The 13839-nt window shown below is 37.8% G+C and overlaps 1 protein-coding gene across 1 annotated transcript; it reads right to left on the bottom strand.

The window, feature by feature from the left end:
- Nucleotides 1–295: 295 nt before the first annotated feature.
- Nucleotides 296–5068, bottom strand: LOC147171841 (uncharacterized). Its single transcript, XM_086078872.1, has 6 exons — nucleotides 4860–5068; nucleotides 4120–4200; nucleotides 1968–2170; nucleotides 1667–1814; nucleotides 855–977; nucleotides 296–733 (listed from the first exon to the last, which is right to left on the bottom strand). Exons 2-6 carry the CDS (start codon nucleotides 4178–4180, stop codon nucleotides 666–668), a joined length of 603 nt encoding a protein of 200 aa, XP_085934998.1. The 5' UTR covers nucleotides 4181–4200; nucleotides 4860–5068; the 3' UTR covers nucleotides 296–665.
- Between the last annotated feature and the right edge of the window lie 8771 nt (nucleotides 5069–13839).

The following is a 13839-nucleotide window of genomic DNA, read 5'->3' as shown; positions in this document are numbered from 1 at the left end:
CTGTCCAAGCCCTCTGCCAGACACTCACGAAAACATGTTTTGCAAAGCAGGGGAAACTGTAGTAAAAACAAGGAAGGGTTCCCAGGCTGATCCCGCCCTTTATTTACAAATTGTTGGGCACCTGGATTCGTACAACAGTTCAGGACAACAACATATCCTTATATAAGAGGTTACATGAGGACATATCAAATCATGTTTTTTTTTTCCCTTCACTGGGCCTGCCCTTTTCTTTTGGGGTCCAACAAACACAACCCACACGTGACACTACGTACTGACACAAAAGTAATTAGCATACTTAAGCCCATGTATGTATCTCATACTGCTTTTATTCGCCCAAATTTGCCAAACCCATAACACAATTTATTGGGGGGAAAAAAGGGGGGGAGGCAAAATCACCTGGGGCTTATCTCATGTTTTTATTTGTTATATAGTGGACGCCAGGCTAGTATGGCTGTAACGTGTTGTAAACTTACCAAGCTTTTATGTAACATTTTTAACATGAACATCACGCAAATCAACTTGTGTTTGTGATTGGTTAGCTAGGATCCAATCATGAACCAGAAGTGTTGACATCATCCAAATTATGCGTTTTTATTGGTTTAGACACGCAAATATGTCATGTCCACTGTAATCATCTCTGGGTCCGAACGAGTTAAGTTATATTATTATTTCTTCTGTTTTTCACATTCTTTAGATATAATTGAGAATGTATCATCATCTTCTACTTTGCCCCCTGCAAGGAAAACAAAAACATCACAACTTTTAATGATCAGGGAGTCTAAAAATAACGGGTCAGAATAGTTCCCGATAAAGTAAACATGTCAGAGAATATTTGGATTTGAGCCTCTACTTACGGAAACATTTCTGGAAGGCCTTGGATCTCTGCAGAGCTATATAAGACAAAGCAAATACGAGGATGGCACCAAAGAAGCCCCCAATAGCACAGCCAATGAGGATCGCCATGTTTCTGCCATTATCTAAAAATGAACACATAAGACATTACAGTAATGGGGAAAAAATGGGTTGGCTTTGGGGGGAGTAGATGGAAAATAATGCTTGTAAAGTATTACCAGTGTTGTTAACATGTGATATGATGGAGTTTTGCGGCATGCCACCGTAAGTGGTTCAGATATCTGCTTTACACTCTAAAAACAGTTCGGTCAAAAATAACCCAACTATGGTCAAAAAATGGACGAATCCTCTACTTGGGTCATTTGACCCAACTGTGAGTCAAGAAAATAGTTTTTTTTTGTGTGTAAAACAACTCAGAAGTATTGGTCTGATGTTTTACTTGGGTTAAAAAATTGGGTCATTTTGTATAAAACAACCCAGAAACTTGGGTCAAATTGACCCAAAAAATGGATCAGTCCTTTTTTGATCCATAAATGGGTAACTTATGACCCAAATGTTTTTAGCGTGTACAGTCCTGAGGTTGGGTGTTTGCCTTCCTGGCTTTTTCCCACACTCCAAAAACATGCTTTTTAGATTAACTGAAGACTATAATTTGCCTAATGGTGCGAATGTGAGAGTGAATGGTTGTTTTTCTATATGTGCTCTATGATTGTCTGGCTACGAGTTCAGGGTCTACTCCACCTCTCACCCAAAGCCAGTTGGGATTGCTTCCAGTTCACCCATGACTCAAGCGGTAGGTAAAATGGATCCTTACCATAAATACGGAGGGTGGCAGTGGAAGAGACAAAACCATTTGGCAACTGGCAAACAACTATCGTGTTATTGTCGGAATAAGACGTTCCTTTGAAGGTCCACACAGCCAGTGATTGTCCTTCTTTTATATGACAACTTCCATATATAGCCTAAGGACATAAATGAGAGCATACAGTTAAAAAATATCCCATAGAAATTCATATTCTAAAAGTTTTCAATTTATTTAATAACACACGTAGACAAAATTACATCCTTTAGTTTTTGTGTAACTAATGAGGGCCAAAATCTTCTTTCGATCTGACCTGGGGGATATCTTCCACATGTCCACCAGGGCAAGTGAGGCTGTAATTGCCGTGACCCCCAAACAAGTTGAAGGTGACAACAGGAGCTGCTTCAGGTGCAGCACAGGTAAACTCGGCGGGGTCCCCCAAAAACACAGAGACATTCACTGGTCGTGTCAAGAGCTCTTCTGCTGTGTTTGGAAATATCGTGGCTGTATTTTGTGCTGTAAGATGTGGGAGCAATACATGTAATTAAAGTAAAGGTTTAAAAGCAGTGTTCTCAAAAAATAAATAAAAATAAAAATAAAAGCAGTGCTTTGTCATGAAATAACACTACATAGTGACAGAAAAATATGTACACAGTGCCATGAAGAAGTATTTGCCCCCTTCAAAAATAAACACATTTTCCTGTTAATTTTTACTCACCACACCCAAGCCTGATTACCTCCAGACCTGTTCTATCAAGAAATAATCTAAATAGAACCTCACAAAATGAAGGCAGCCCAAATTATTTAAAAAACCTGCAACAAAATGCCTCGATCCAAAGGTTTTCAAGAACAGAGGAGAAATAAAGTAATTGACGTCTATCATTCTGGAAAGGGCTACAAAGTAATTCCTAAAGCTTTAGGACTCCAGCGAATCACGGTGAAAGCAGTCTTTGTTGTTGTTGTTGTTGTTTTTCCCTCGGTGAGAGCCAATATCCACAAATTGAGAAAGTATGGAAGAATAATGAACCTTTCCAGGAGTCAGTCTACAAAAAATAACCCAAGAGTGCAGCTACAACTCAGCCAGGACGTCAAAAAGAAAAAAACTGTAGGCCTCCTTCGCCTCAGTTGAAGTCAGTTTTCATGACTCAACAATGAGGAAGAGACTGGGCAATTTTTTTATTTATCCATGGCAGAGTTCCAATGCTAACAAAAGAAGACTACAACCTAAAAATAGATTAGTCAAATTTACACAAAAAAAGGTTAAATTTGACCAGTCTAGCTGGTAGTTATGTGTCCGACAGATCCTTTGGTTAAAATAACCATTTTAGAATGGTAGGTCTTTTCAACCAATATATATTGGTGATTGGGCCAACCGATACAAAGTGGCCATTCTGACCAAGATATTGGTTAATCTGTGATGGAGGCTGACAAGTAACACTGATTGTCAGACCCATCTAAGTAGGGAGAAATTTGCTCTCCGCATTTGACCCATCCCCTGAGGGTGCGGATCATTTGGTGATCTAACACACCAATTCCAAACCATAATGCTGAGTGTCAAGCAGGGAGGCAAATGGGTCCCATTTTTAAAGTCTTTGGTGTGATCCGGCCAGAGATTGAACCCAAAACATCCCAGTCTCAGGGCAGACACTCTACTACACTGAGCTGCTCATGCCTAGTGATCTATCTAGACACACATTTCCTTTTTTAAACACTATATTATATATTGTAATCACTTTTAATAATTAATAAATACATTTAGAATACAATATATTGATACAATAAATATATTTCCAAGTGGTCTATCGAGACTTACTTTCTATTGTAACCAATTTCATTGGTTGTTTGGCTAACTAATAAAATTGGTATGCCCGTAACCACCCGGAATGGTCAATGTCTGACCAACTTATTGGTTAATCAAGCCAATATGAGCTTAACCTACTAGATTTTTAAAAATATTTTTTTCAGCCAATCCATTTTTAGAGTGTAGTCTTACTTTTGCAGAATCTGAATGATTCCCAAGGCTTTAACAAACAAAATGAATACTATGGAGTGGGCTAGTCGAAGTCCAGACTTGAATCTGAATGAAATACTGTGGCATAAACTTTAAAAAGCCGTTCATGCTCGAAAACCCTTCCGTGTTGCTGAATGAAAGCAATTCTGCAAGGAAGATTGAGCCAACATATCTCCAGAGATATGTAAAAGATGCATTGCTAGTTATAGAAAACATTTGATTTCGGTTTGTTGGTGCTGAGCGTGCGTGACCCAACCAGTGAGTAGATTTTTCATGCAATTTTTTTCTCCCGCAATAAGAAAAACCTTCATTAAAAACTGCATTTTGTGTTTAGTTGTGTTGTCTTTGATTGATATTTAAATGTGTTTAATGATGGGAAATATTTAAGAGTGACAATCAATAAGAACTTAGTAAGGGGTAAACACTTTTTCACAACACTGTACAAAATGCATACCTGATGAGGGTGTGAAGATGTGTATCCAGGTCAGCAGCAACAAGTTAATGTTCTTCTTCATCCTTTGTGTTTCCTTTCAGTCTGTTAAAATGTGGACATGGTAACTGCATATGACATTGGTAACTACAAACAATAATGGGTATAGTCCTGTCATGCAATAATGATTGAGTGAAATAGTCTGAAATAATCATGAAATAACGCAAACGTGAAGACCAGAATGATTTTTTTTTTTACCCTGTACTGTCCATCCATGCTATCATCCATTTTCAATATTGCTTATTCTGTTCAGGGTCACAGGGTGCAGGAGTTTATCCCAGCTGACTTCAGACGAAAGGTGGACTATTTATTTATCTTTTTATTTATTTATGTATTTAACCAAGTTCTAATTTGCATTGTCAACCTTGCAGCAGACACAAGAGTAAAACAAAGGGTACAGATATGTAACAATAGTGTGTGAATGTTATGGCTTGTAGAACCCTGTCAACGGATTGTTGACCATTTTTACCCGCTGCTTATGGAACTGGTCTCATTTATGCATTTGCCCATTTATTGACATTTTTTGTGGTCTTCTAGATGAACTTAACACATAAAAAAATATATACAGTATTTCCACTTGAAGTGAGTTCCTTTGAATTTGTGATTTCCAAATAAGAACTTTCCAGTCTAATTTCATGCAAACCTGGTCAAGATTAGGAGGAACAGGAATAATTAAAAACAACAACAACAACAACATAACTCACCTTAATATAAATAAAAACTGATGATAATTACGCTGCTTTAGAAATTAATCCAAAAGTCTTTCTTATGCCAGAAGTCCAATGAGTAGGTAGAAATAATAATAAAAATTACTGTATATCAAACAAATTCATCATCTTCTTTCTTCTTTCAGGTAAAGGGCAAATGATGACTGAGAAAGCAAAAGCTCTGACTCAAATGAAAGATTGTTACAGAGAAGAGAAACAAAGCAAACAGGTTGAGCTGGCTTAAAGTGGCTGCTTATTGGCAGTGATTTCGAAAAAAACTGCACAGACAGGCAATAACAATCGAGAAAGAGAATGTAAACGGACAGGTGGTGCCTTTAACATCATGACGACTCATTATTATAATTGAACCGTGTCAATCCTATTTCTTTACATTGTTTCTGTTTTTGAAGTTGGACACCATTTCTTATAGTTATTGCAATGAATTTAAAGAGGTACTTGACTCATTGAGCCATTTTCAGCAGTAAAAAGTTAATATTTTGTCCCTCATCACGGGTGAAGTCATTTTCAGTGGACCGCAAGTAGAAAAGTTGATTTTAAAGGTATTAATTGTACATGAAAATTGCTGAAGTTATCAAATTAATCCTGGACAAAATATTAACTTTTTACTGCTGAAAATTGCTCAATGAGTCAAGTATCCCTTTAAACATTTTTTTTTCTTAAAGCTGCTTTTTTGCAACAATTTGCAACAAAATCTTTACAATATCCTTTTTATTTGACCACTTTTGATTGAAACATCTTCTAATTACGCGATTAACACCTTAGCTGTTCACAATGCTGCAGCAGTTGTCATTTAGGAGGTACAAAGGAATGCTGAATGTTGAGAATAACATCTTGATGTCCAAAAACATTTTGTAAACAAGAGTTGTTCGGAGTCACTGTCCTTCTGGTTTTCATCCTCACTCTTGTGCTCTGCTCACTATCTGTTGGTGGGGCCTTATCAAAACTTTACACAAATTTACATCAACAAGACCTTGTTTCTCTCACTGCTTGTTTAATTGGCTCTTTCCGGACAAAATGCCTTGACTGTGACATCAATGCATAATACTATGTATGATTAAAAAGAAAAGAAAAAAGTAAACATATCATTTATGGTCTTCAAATGACGACTCTATCTGAGACAACTAGATGACAATGAAACAAAGCAAATCAATATGAAAAACTTGTCCAGTCACTTTGAGCATTGTTCCAGTAATGTCAGGGTTATTCCTGATTGTGCTGCACACAGGCCCGGCCTGGGCCATTTAGGGGGGGGGGTGGGGTGGGGTGGGGGGGATTCCCAGTGGGCCGCCCTATATTTCGGGCCGCAAATTGGCAGGCAGCAGTCCACACGTGTTTCAAAACCCCACACATTAGTTTTGAATCAACCCGTAAATATAGAATATCCACCTCTCGTGTATATTCTGATTCATTTAATCGGCTAAGAGACCAAGAATTGGTCAAAACCAAACAAAATGATATATCCGGTCTCCCGGGTTTAAAGGGAGAAGCGCGGTCACGCGCTCCCGGACTTAATGGGTTAGAAGAAACCCTTTTTAGACTCCATCTCTGACTTCTCGCCTCTGCTTCCCTGTATTTGGGTCCTTAACCACCACATTCCGGACAGAACCTGACAAAAGACAGGCAGTCAGTGCTATATACAGTATAATATAATGGCCTATGTAAAGTGCATTAGAATTACAGTTGATTGACAATGAGACAGTCAACTTAAGATGACGTGGACCATTAGGGTGACGTGGACCTCGCAGCATGTCCTGGAATTTTATTTGAGCGTTTATGGTTGATGCAGATTTGCGGGAGTTATAAAAAAAAAGTGACGCGATTGACGACGGCGCGGGAGGAATTTGATTCAGTGTAACGAGTCGACAGTGACATATTGTTAAGAAATAGGTTTGTAGACAATGAGGATGTTGAAAATTTTGACGGCTTTGTAATGGAATGGACAACTAATAATTACCACTTGATTCCCCGAGGTTATTACAACTGCGCTCCAGTGTTGAAGGTAAAATTATTTGGAGTTATATACCCGCAGATGCGACATTTGTTTGTTGATTTTAAGAAATATATATTGAAGGTTTATAATAATAAACTATAAATATATAATAAAGGTCTGTGTGAACGCCGCAGGTGTAAGCTCTGAAATGTTTTTGCAATTATGTTTCTATCTGCTTCAAGAGCTGAGATATCAATTATTTTTAATATTGTTGAATCTCCAGGAAAACTTCAGGTTTTCGGGGGTGACACAAAAGTCACCCATAGGTTTTCGAAGCATGTTTTGCCAGCAGCTTTAGGCCTTAATGGGTTAATTAAACAAAAACAAGGAGGCAAAACAAGGTAAAGTACAAAGAAACAAAAGCAACAAAGTAAAAAAAAAAAAAACTACAAAAAAACAACAGGCATAGCAAAACGTGGAGGATCAGTAGGCATGACCGGGAGAAACAGTAACTAACAAACAAACGAACAATGGACCAACAAGAACTGAACCAAAAACAGGGGACTAAGGCCCCGTCCACACGAAAGCCAGTTTCAATGTATCTTCACTAGTTTCCTACCGTTTAGGCCGTTCATCCACACGATGGCGCAGTTTCGGAGCTTGAAACCGATCACTTTTGAAACCGGGCTCCAGAGTGGAAAGATTTCAAAACGCGTCCCGTACGCGTCCGTCTGAACACCATATGCAGGATACTCCTCCAGTGATGATGTAATGGTCGCAGCTCGATGACGACACATTGTCGCAGTTTGATGACGTATGCTGCAATTCTCGCGTGACTGCGTGCGAACCGTAATTCTGTCAACAACAATGGCGTAGTCTTTTGTGCTGCCTCCTTAGCTTGCTTATGCTTTTACAGCAAAATATTTTGCTTCTTTATTCCCAAGTTCAACAAGCGGTGTTGTACTTAAATCACCCGCCATTGTCACTTCTCCTGTGTTTGTCTTTTTCATGTTGTTTTGGCAAAGCCATGTTTGTTCTGTGGATTGCAAAAAAGTTAGAAAAAAAAAGGGTTCATCTTCTTCTACGCTTTCCGTTAACTCCCTGTGGCTGCGCACTACAGCGCCACTTCAGACTTGGCATATACATTACAGCCGTTAAACATTTTAAGTGTCTTCTTTTGGGCAAGTCTTGAAATGCTTCTGTGTGTACGAGATTTGTTTGAGGAACGAAGCCGGCTTTGCTTCCGTCTGGACGGGGCCTAAATACACACAATAACTAATTACACAACAAGGGACATCTGGGCAAGACACACATGGCTGGGGACACTGATTGGCTGACACAAGAGGGAGAGTAGACAAGGACAGGTGGGCAAGATCACACTTAACGAAAAAGGGAGACAAGGAAAGACGCAACAAAACTAACCACAATGGAACCAAAAGCAAACAAGAACACAAAAAACCCATACCAAAAAACAACCCTAAACCCAAAACATGACACCTTTGTTACCTTGTACCTTTGTTACTTGTGTTACAATCATTTAATACCAAAAGTAGCAACATTTTAAGTTAACTTTGTCTGTACAAAAATAACACATAAATACGACGGCGTATTAGGGCCACGTATAAATACATATATTTTTTTGATGGCGAGGGCAATATTCCGAGGAGAAAATTTGCAAATTTGCCACTTTATAAACTCGCAAATTTGCCACTTTATAAACTCGCAAATTGACGACTTTATAAAGTGCCAGATTTGCGAGAGAAAAAACTTACGAGAACTCCACGTAGCTTAGCTATAGTCTAATCATGTGAGGATTTGTTGGTGGTTAATGGGACACTGTTTATAAAATAAAAAAGCAGGATGGAGACGGATTCATTCTTAAATTTTAACTTTACTCGTCATTTACTGCAGCTAGAGCGACAACACTTCCTGATCCCCTATCAGCTGACTAACACTATCCAATCAGATGCTAGCATACCATAGGTAAATGCAAGTGAATGACAAAAATTAAAAAAATACCAAAATGTATGAATGTTTAAATAATAATTCTGGAAACATAAATGTACAAGTAAATATACATTTTAACAAATTAACTTAAATGCTTGATCGTCCGGGTGTGGACCTTCGCAAAGCGAGGCGTCTTTGTCGCTGGCCAGTGGCCGTACACAACGGTTCAAAGAGCGAATGCTTAACATGTTATGGTTAATCTATGCTAAAACAATTACTATCTCCTTATTTTCAAACCCGACAAAAAGTATTGGCACAAACAGTCGAGTAGTACGCTACGTGTATTACTCGTACGTTTTTACGTTTTTTTCTTGCAAATCTACCACTTTATTAAGTAGCAAATTTGACACTTTATAAAGTGGCATATAAGTGGCAAATTTGCGAGAAAAACTCATAAATTTGCGAGTTTATAAAGTGGCAAATTTTCCAAAAAAAAATGCTTATACGAGGCCCTGATACGCCGGTGTACATAAAAGAGGCAAAACAATAACAAATGTTACTAGTAACAGCAACAAAGCATGATGGGAAAGCCGCCTGCGATTACCATTGCTGTCTTCAAGTTAGCGTCAACCAGCTCAGTAGTTCACCAAAAGTGGTGAGAACACGTTTCAAAATAAAAGTACTAACAGGATGTACAGTGTTAGCTGCCTTAAAGGAGACTCAACAGGAAGTCAGACTCTTGCTCCACTCCTCACTAAGATTTTAAATCGGCACTCAAAGGGGCTGTTCCCTGGAGGACCGTTGGTTTGCGAATGGGAAGAGGGTTGGGTGTGGTCTGGCTGTGATTGACAGCAGCAACTCGCTAAGAAGCCGCGTGTACGAATATGAGCCAGTGGGTGGCTCATTCTCGTACACGGTACTCCGTCATGCGAAACAAGTGACGTATTATGTATTGTCTCGTGTAATGAGAGAACACACAGCCAAATTGTGTTTATCTCAGTGTTTAACATTAAGATGGCACCAATTACACAGTTTTTGCCCCCAAATCAAGCTTTAAACAAACATGTACTAAAATGTAAAAATAATGACCATGACATGTAGACAGCATTTGTAGACACCAGTTTCTACAGTTTATCAGCAAAAAAAAGTTGATTAAGTGTTGAGTTATGCTTTAATTTTGCTGGTTTAACTACATTTGATAAGTGTGTCTTGTGAAGTGTAAAATGCTGTATCCCACTTAATGTAAATTTGCTTATTGGTTTCTTTTTGTCCTTTTTTTGGCCCATTTTATGTTCACATACTTGTCCAAATACACTGAAAATGATCGTGCTCTTTTAAGAGCATTCAATTGTAAATTTGTCACACCGCGGTGAGGTTGTCTTGTCTGGGCTTTTACTGTCTTGTCATTTCCTGTTTTATTTTGAACATTCTAACTCCTTTCGTTTCAGGTCACTTGCCTTTTCTCATGTGGTGTCAGTGTCAACCTGAATCCTGAATGTGTCCACCTGTTTCCCATTACCCTCATGTGTTAAATGGTCTGCGTCTCCCCTGTCTTGTGCCAAAGTGTTTTTGTCAGAGTCACTCTAGCCAGTCACAGTCGTAGTCCTCAGCCTTGTTGTCCTGTCTTCTGTGTGAACTTTTGTTTGTAACTTTGTATAGCCACAGTATAGTTTTAGTTTAGGAGTGATTTTGTTTTGTTTGTAGTTTAGACATCCTCCCTTTTGGAGCGCCTTTAGTTTAACATTTTATAGCCTTTGTTTTTCCCTCTAAACGAGGAGTTTTATGTTTAGTAAATATCTGCCTTGGCAGCAAACTCCTATCTCTGCGCCTGAGTCCTAAACCTGCCACGCCTTGTCAAAATTAATTAGTTGTTTTTGGGGAGTAGGCGGGGCACACCCTGTACTGGTTGCCAACCAATCTCAGGGCACACATATTTTACCATATTATTTCTTTATTACAGTTTTTCTCCATAGGTTTGGCACATTTCTGGAAATTGAGATGACATTTTCAAAATATCATGTACAAATCCCAAAACCACCTTACAATTGGTGCCAACTGAATGGCATTTCTCATTGCTTTCATCTAATTGCCCATGTCTCAATTGCCTCAGTGGATCTGTGCAAATGGTTGTGTACATTTATTCTACAGTTAGCACAATGTGTCCACATTTAGCACATTTACCAAATGAATAGATCTTGCTGATCGAACTGGATTAGTTGTTTTTCAGTCTAATGGCTGTCCTCTCCAAAACATGTCAGCAAGATTTCAGTGCGTAAGTCATAATATGCAAAATCATCTGATTAATTGTCAAAATTAGTCAAGCATATCACAGGGGATCAGTGTAGAGGACGGCTGAGATATTCACGCCGTTTTTTCCCCTCACTGCATTACAAGGGAAAATATTGGCTGCGACGTGGATGAAAACCTTTGGCCAAACAGAGGGCAGCGCCAAGAGGGGGAAGGTGACGGTAGTGACTGCACAGTAAATTCTGTAGAGTAAATTTGACTCTATTTAGAGTGGGACCAAATGGACTCAGTTTTAGAGTAATATTTACACCTGGAAGAGAGTAAAAAAAAGAGTCGCTCAAAGTTCGAGGAACCTTCCGGTTGTGAGACGGCCACAGTACCACCTGAGCTACGCCACTTCGGTTTGCTCAGCTCCAAGATGTTTTTGGTCGCGTGGTTATGAAGATTTCAGCTGACACGAGCGATATGCTACAGTAACACACAGCAGGAGCTCTGTTGCTCAGGGCGTCAATTGGCTGTCTCCCAAGCTGAAGGTCGTGAGTTCGTTCCTCAACCCTTAAGTGACTTTTATTTATTTATTTTTCCCGTCTGTATTTTACACTCTTCCAAGTTTAAATATTACTGTAAAACTGAGTATATTTGGTCCTCCGCTAAATAGAGTCAAATTTACTCGACATAATTTGCTGTGTAGTGAAAGTGTTACAGTAGTTGGTTCTTCATTTACGCTCTGCACTAGATATAATTTTAGTTATTAGTTTTTCGTTTTTCATAAATATACAGAATTCGGCTTACACTTTCCTTTGTTGCACTCTAATGTGTAAGTAACTGTGTGACTAAAAGTGTTGCAATTTCCTGTGAACTGTGTGGACTGTGGAGTATGTCAAACTGCAAGGTTTGAAAACTGCTCTTGTAAAATATATTTGTTCCTTTCTGTTTTATATATAATTGTATTTTGTTAGCAGCACCTCTGCTGTTGTGACAAAACATGTAAAGATTTTGACTTGCAGTGCTCACAGAATGACAAAGGGACGATACATTGTGGGTGCACTGACTACTTGTGTGACAAATAAATTTTATTTTTACACATAGGTAAACTGTTTTTGGAGAGATAAGAGCTTTTGCCGAAGGTCCATGGTGTTGTGCAAAATCATCCAAGTTAATTTTGGCAAAAAGTGAATGCAGATGAGCCATAGCAATTGAGAAGGATCTTTGCAGTTGTGACAGCACCGACTCTTTGTTTGGGAAAGGAACTTGGAGTGAAGCATGTGTGACCAGTTTTGGGATATATATGTGCTTTTGCTAATGAACTGTTTGGCCAAATGAGCTTGCAGTTTTTAAAATGTCATCTCAGTTTCAAGAAATGTGCCAAACCTGTGATGAAAAATAGTAAAACAAAACAAAAACACAAAGTAATGTGTAGTAAGAATTCAAGAAAAATATTGTTACTTCCATAAATCAAATATGGGTGCTGTATAAGAGTCTACAGACTTGGAATGTGCCGTGCATAATGTACTTTTAAAGTTAGATGCATGACAAGTTGCTAACCACTTGTGCTGCATTTAGATTAGTTAATAGACAGACATACAGAAAGACATATATATATATATATATATATATATATATATATATATATATATATATATATATATATATATATATATATATATATATATATATATATATATATATATACATATATATATATATATATATATAGAGAGAGAGAGAGAGAGATAGATAGATAGATAGATAGATAGATAGATAGATAGATAGATAGATAGATAGATAGATAGATAGATAGATAGATAGATAGATAGATAGATAGATAGATAGGCAGGCAGATTTTTCAGACTGGTTAGATATGATCTCTGTGTCAAAGTATGCAATTTTCTTGATGCAGAATTTGAATTAGGAGCTTCAGAATTTCTAAGAAGATTATTTCCATCCCATTAGACTCATTAAGGCCAGACGAAAGGTCTATATAACAGGGAAGACTATACACACTCACTTTCACAGAAACAGAGGGCTGTGAATTGTAATTGTAATTTGTTTGCACTTACACAGCAAAACACAACCGTTCTTACATTTGTAAGAGAGGATTTCATAGCTGGACTGTCCTACATTTGGTAGACATGTCCAGAAAGATTAATCATCATCCTCTCAAGTCTTTGACCAGTTCTATTTGCACAGTGAAAGTAGTTCTGGTATTGACATTGGGGACTATATTTTCATATAATCGCACGTTTGGGCCTTTCTGGGCGTTCCAGCGGACACAGCTTCTTGCCGCACGCCCAACGCAACTGACACTTTGGTAAATGAAAGTACAGTACACTGCACCCGGCCTAAAGATTGGCACATTTTAATTTTTGTGCAAGATCAAATCTATACTAGCGTGTTTGTAAATTTTGTAGACGCAGGACGCTTCCCCGGGCGAGTCCGCGAGTGGGCGTTCCTTGATTCCATCGGCATTCCTCAGGTCCGCACCCTCATTTGAATAATATTTCCTCCTGCATTTCATGCTAACATTGTCTGCAGCGTTAAATAACAAAATACAAGAGCCAAGCGTTTGATATTTATAATAATTATAATTATAATTCTATTTATTCATTTATTTTTGTATTTATTTCCACATGTATTTTTGTATTTATTTTTAATTTATTAATCTTGCTATTTTTGACATATTTTTTTTTTTACTTGTATTTGTTTTTATGTGTAATATTTTCTTATTATTATTTCCATTTATAATTTTTTTTTAAATTAAGATTTTGGATAATCGCGTTTATATTCGTATTTATTTATTTATTTATTTATTTATTTGTTTGTTTTATTTAA

The sequence above is a fragment of the Leptonotus elevatus genome, chromosome 6 (assembly GCF_054856555.1).
Source record: "Leptonotus elevatus isolate MCC_2025b chromosome 6, RoL_Lele_1.0, whole genome shotgun sequence".
Lineage (NCBI taxonomy): Eukaryota > Metazoa > Chordata > Actinopteri > Syngnathiformes > Syngnathidae > Leptonotus > Leptonotus elevatus.
Note: the sequence above shows the minus strand (reverse complement) of the source record. Positions and strands in the feature narration are given on the sequence as shown.

Excerpts from the sequence above, each read along its gene's own strand:
- LOC147171841 (XM_086078872.1), bottom strand. The coding sequence starts at position 4,180 with ATGAAGAAGAACATTAACTTGTTGCTGCTGACCTGGATACACATCTTC. Across the intron at positions 1,815-1,967 it reads ATGTGGAAGATATCCCCCAG|GCTATATATGGAAGTTGTCA; the intron begins GTCAGATCGAAA and ends TTATGTCCTTAG. Across the intron at positions 978-1,666 it reads TGCCACCCTCCGTATTTATG|ATAATGGCAGAAACATGGCG; the intron begins GTAAGGATCCAT and ends GTTCATTTTTAG.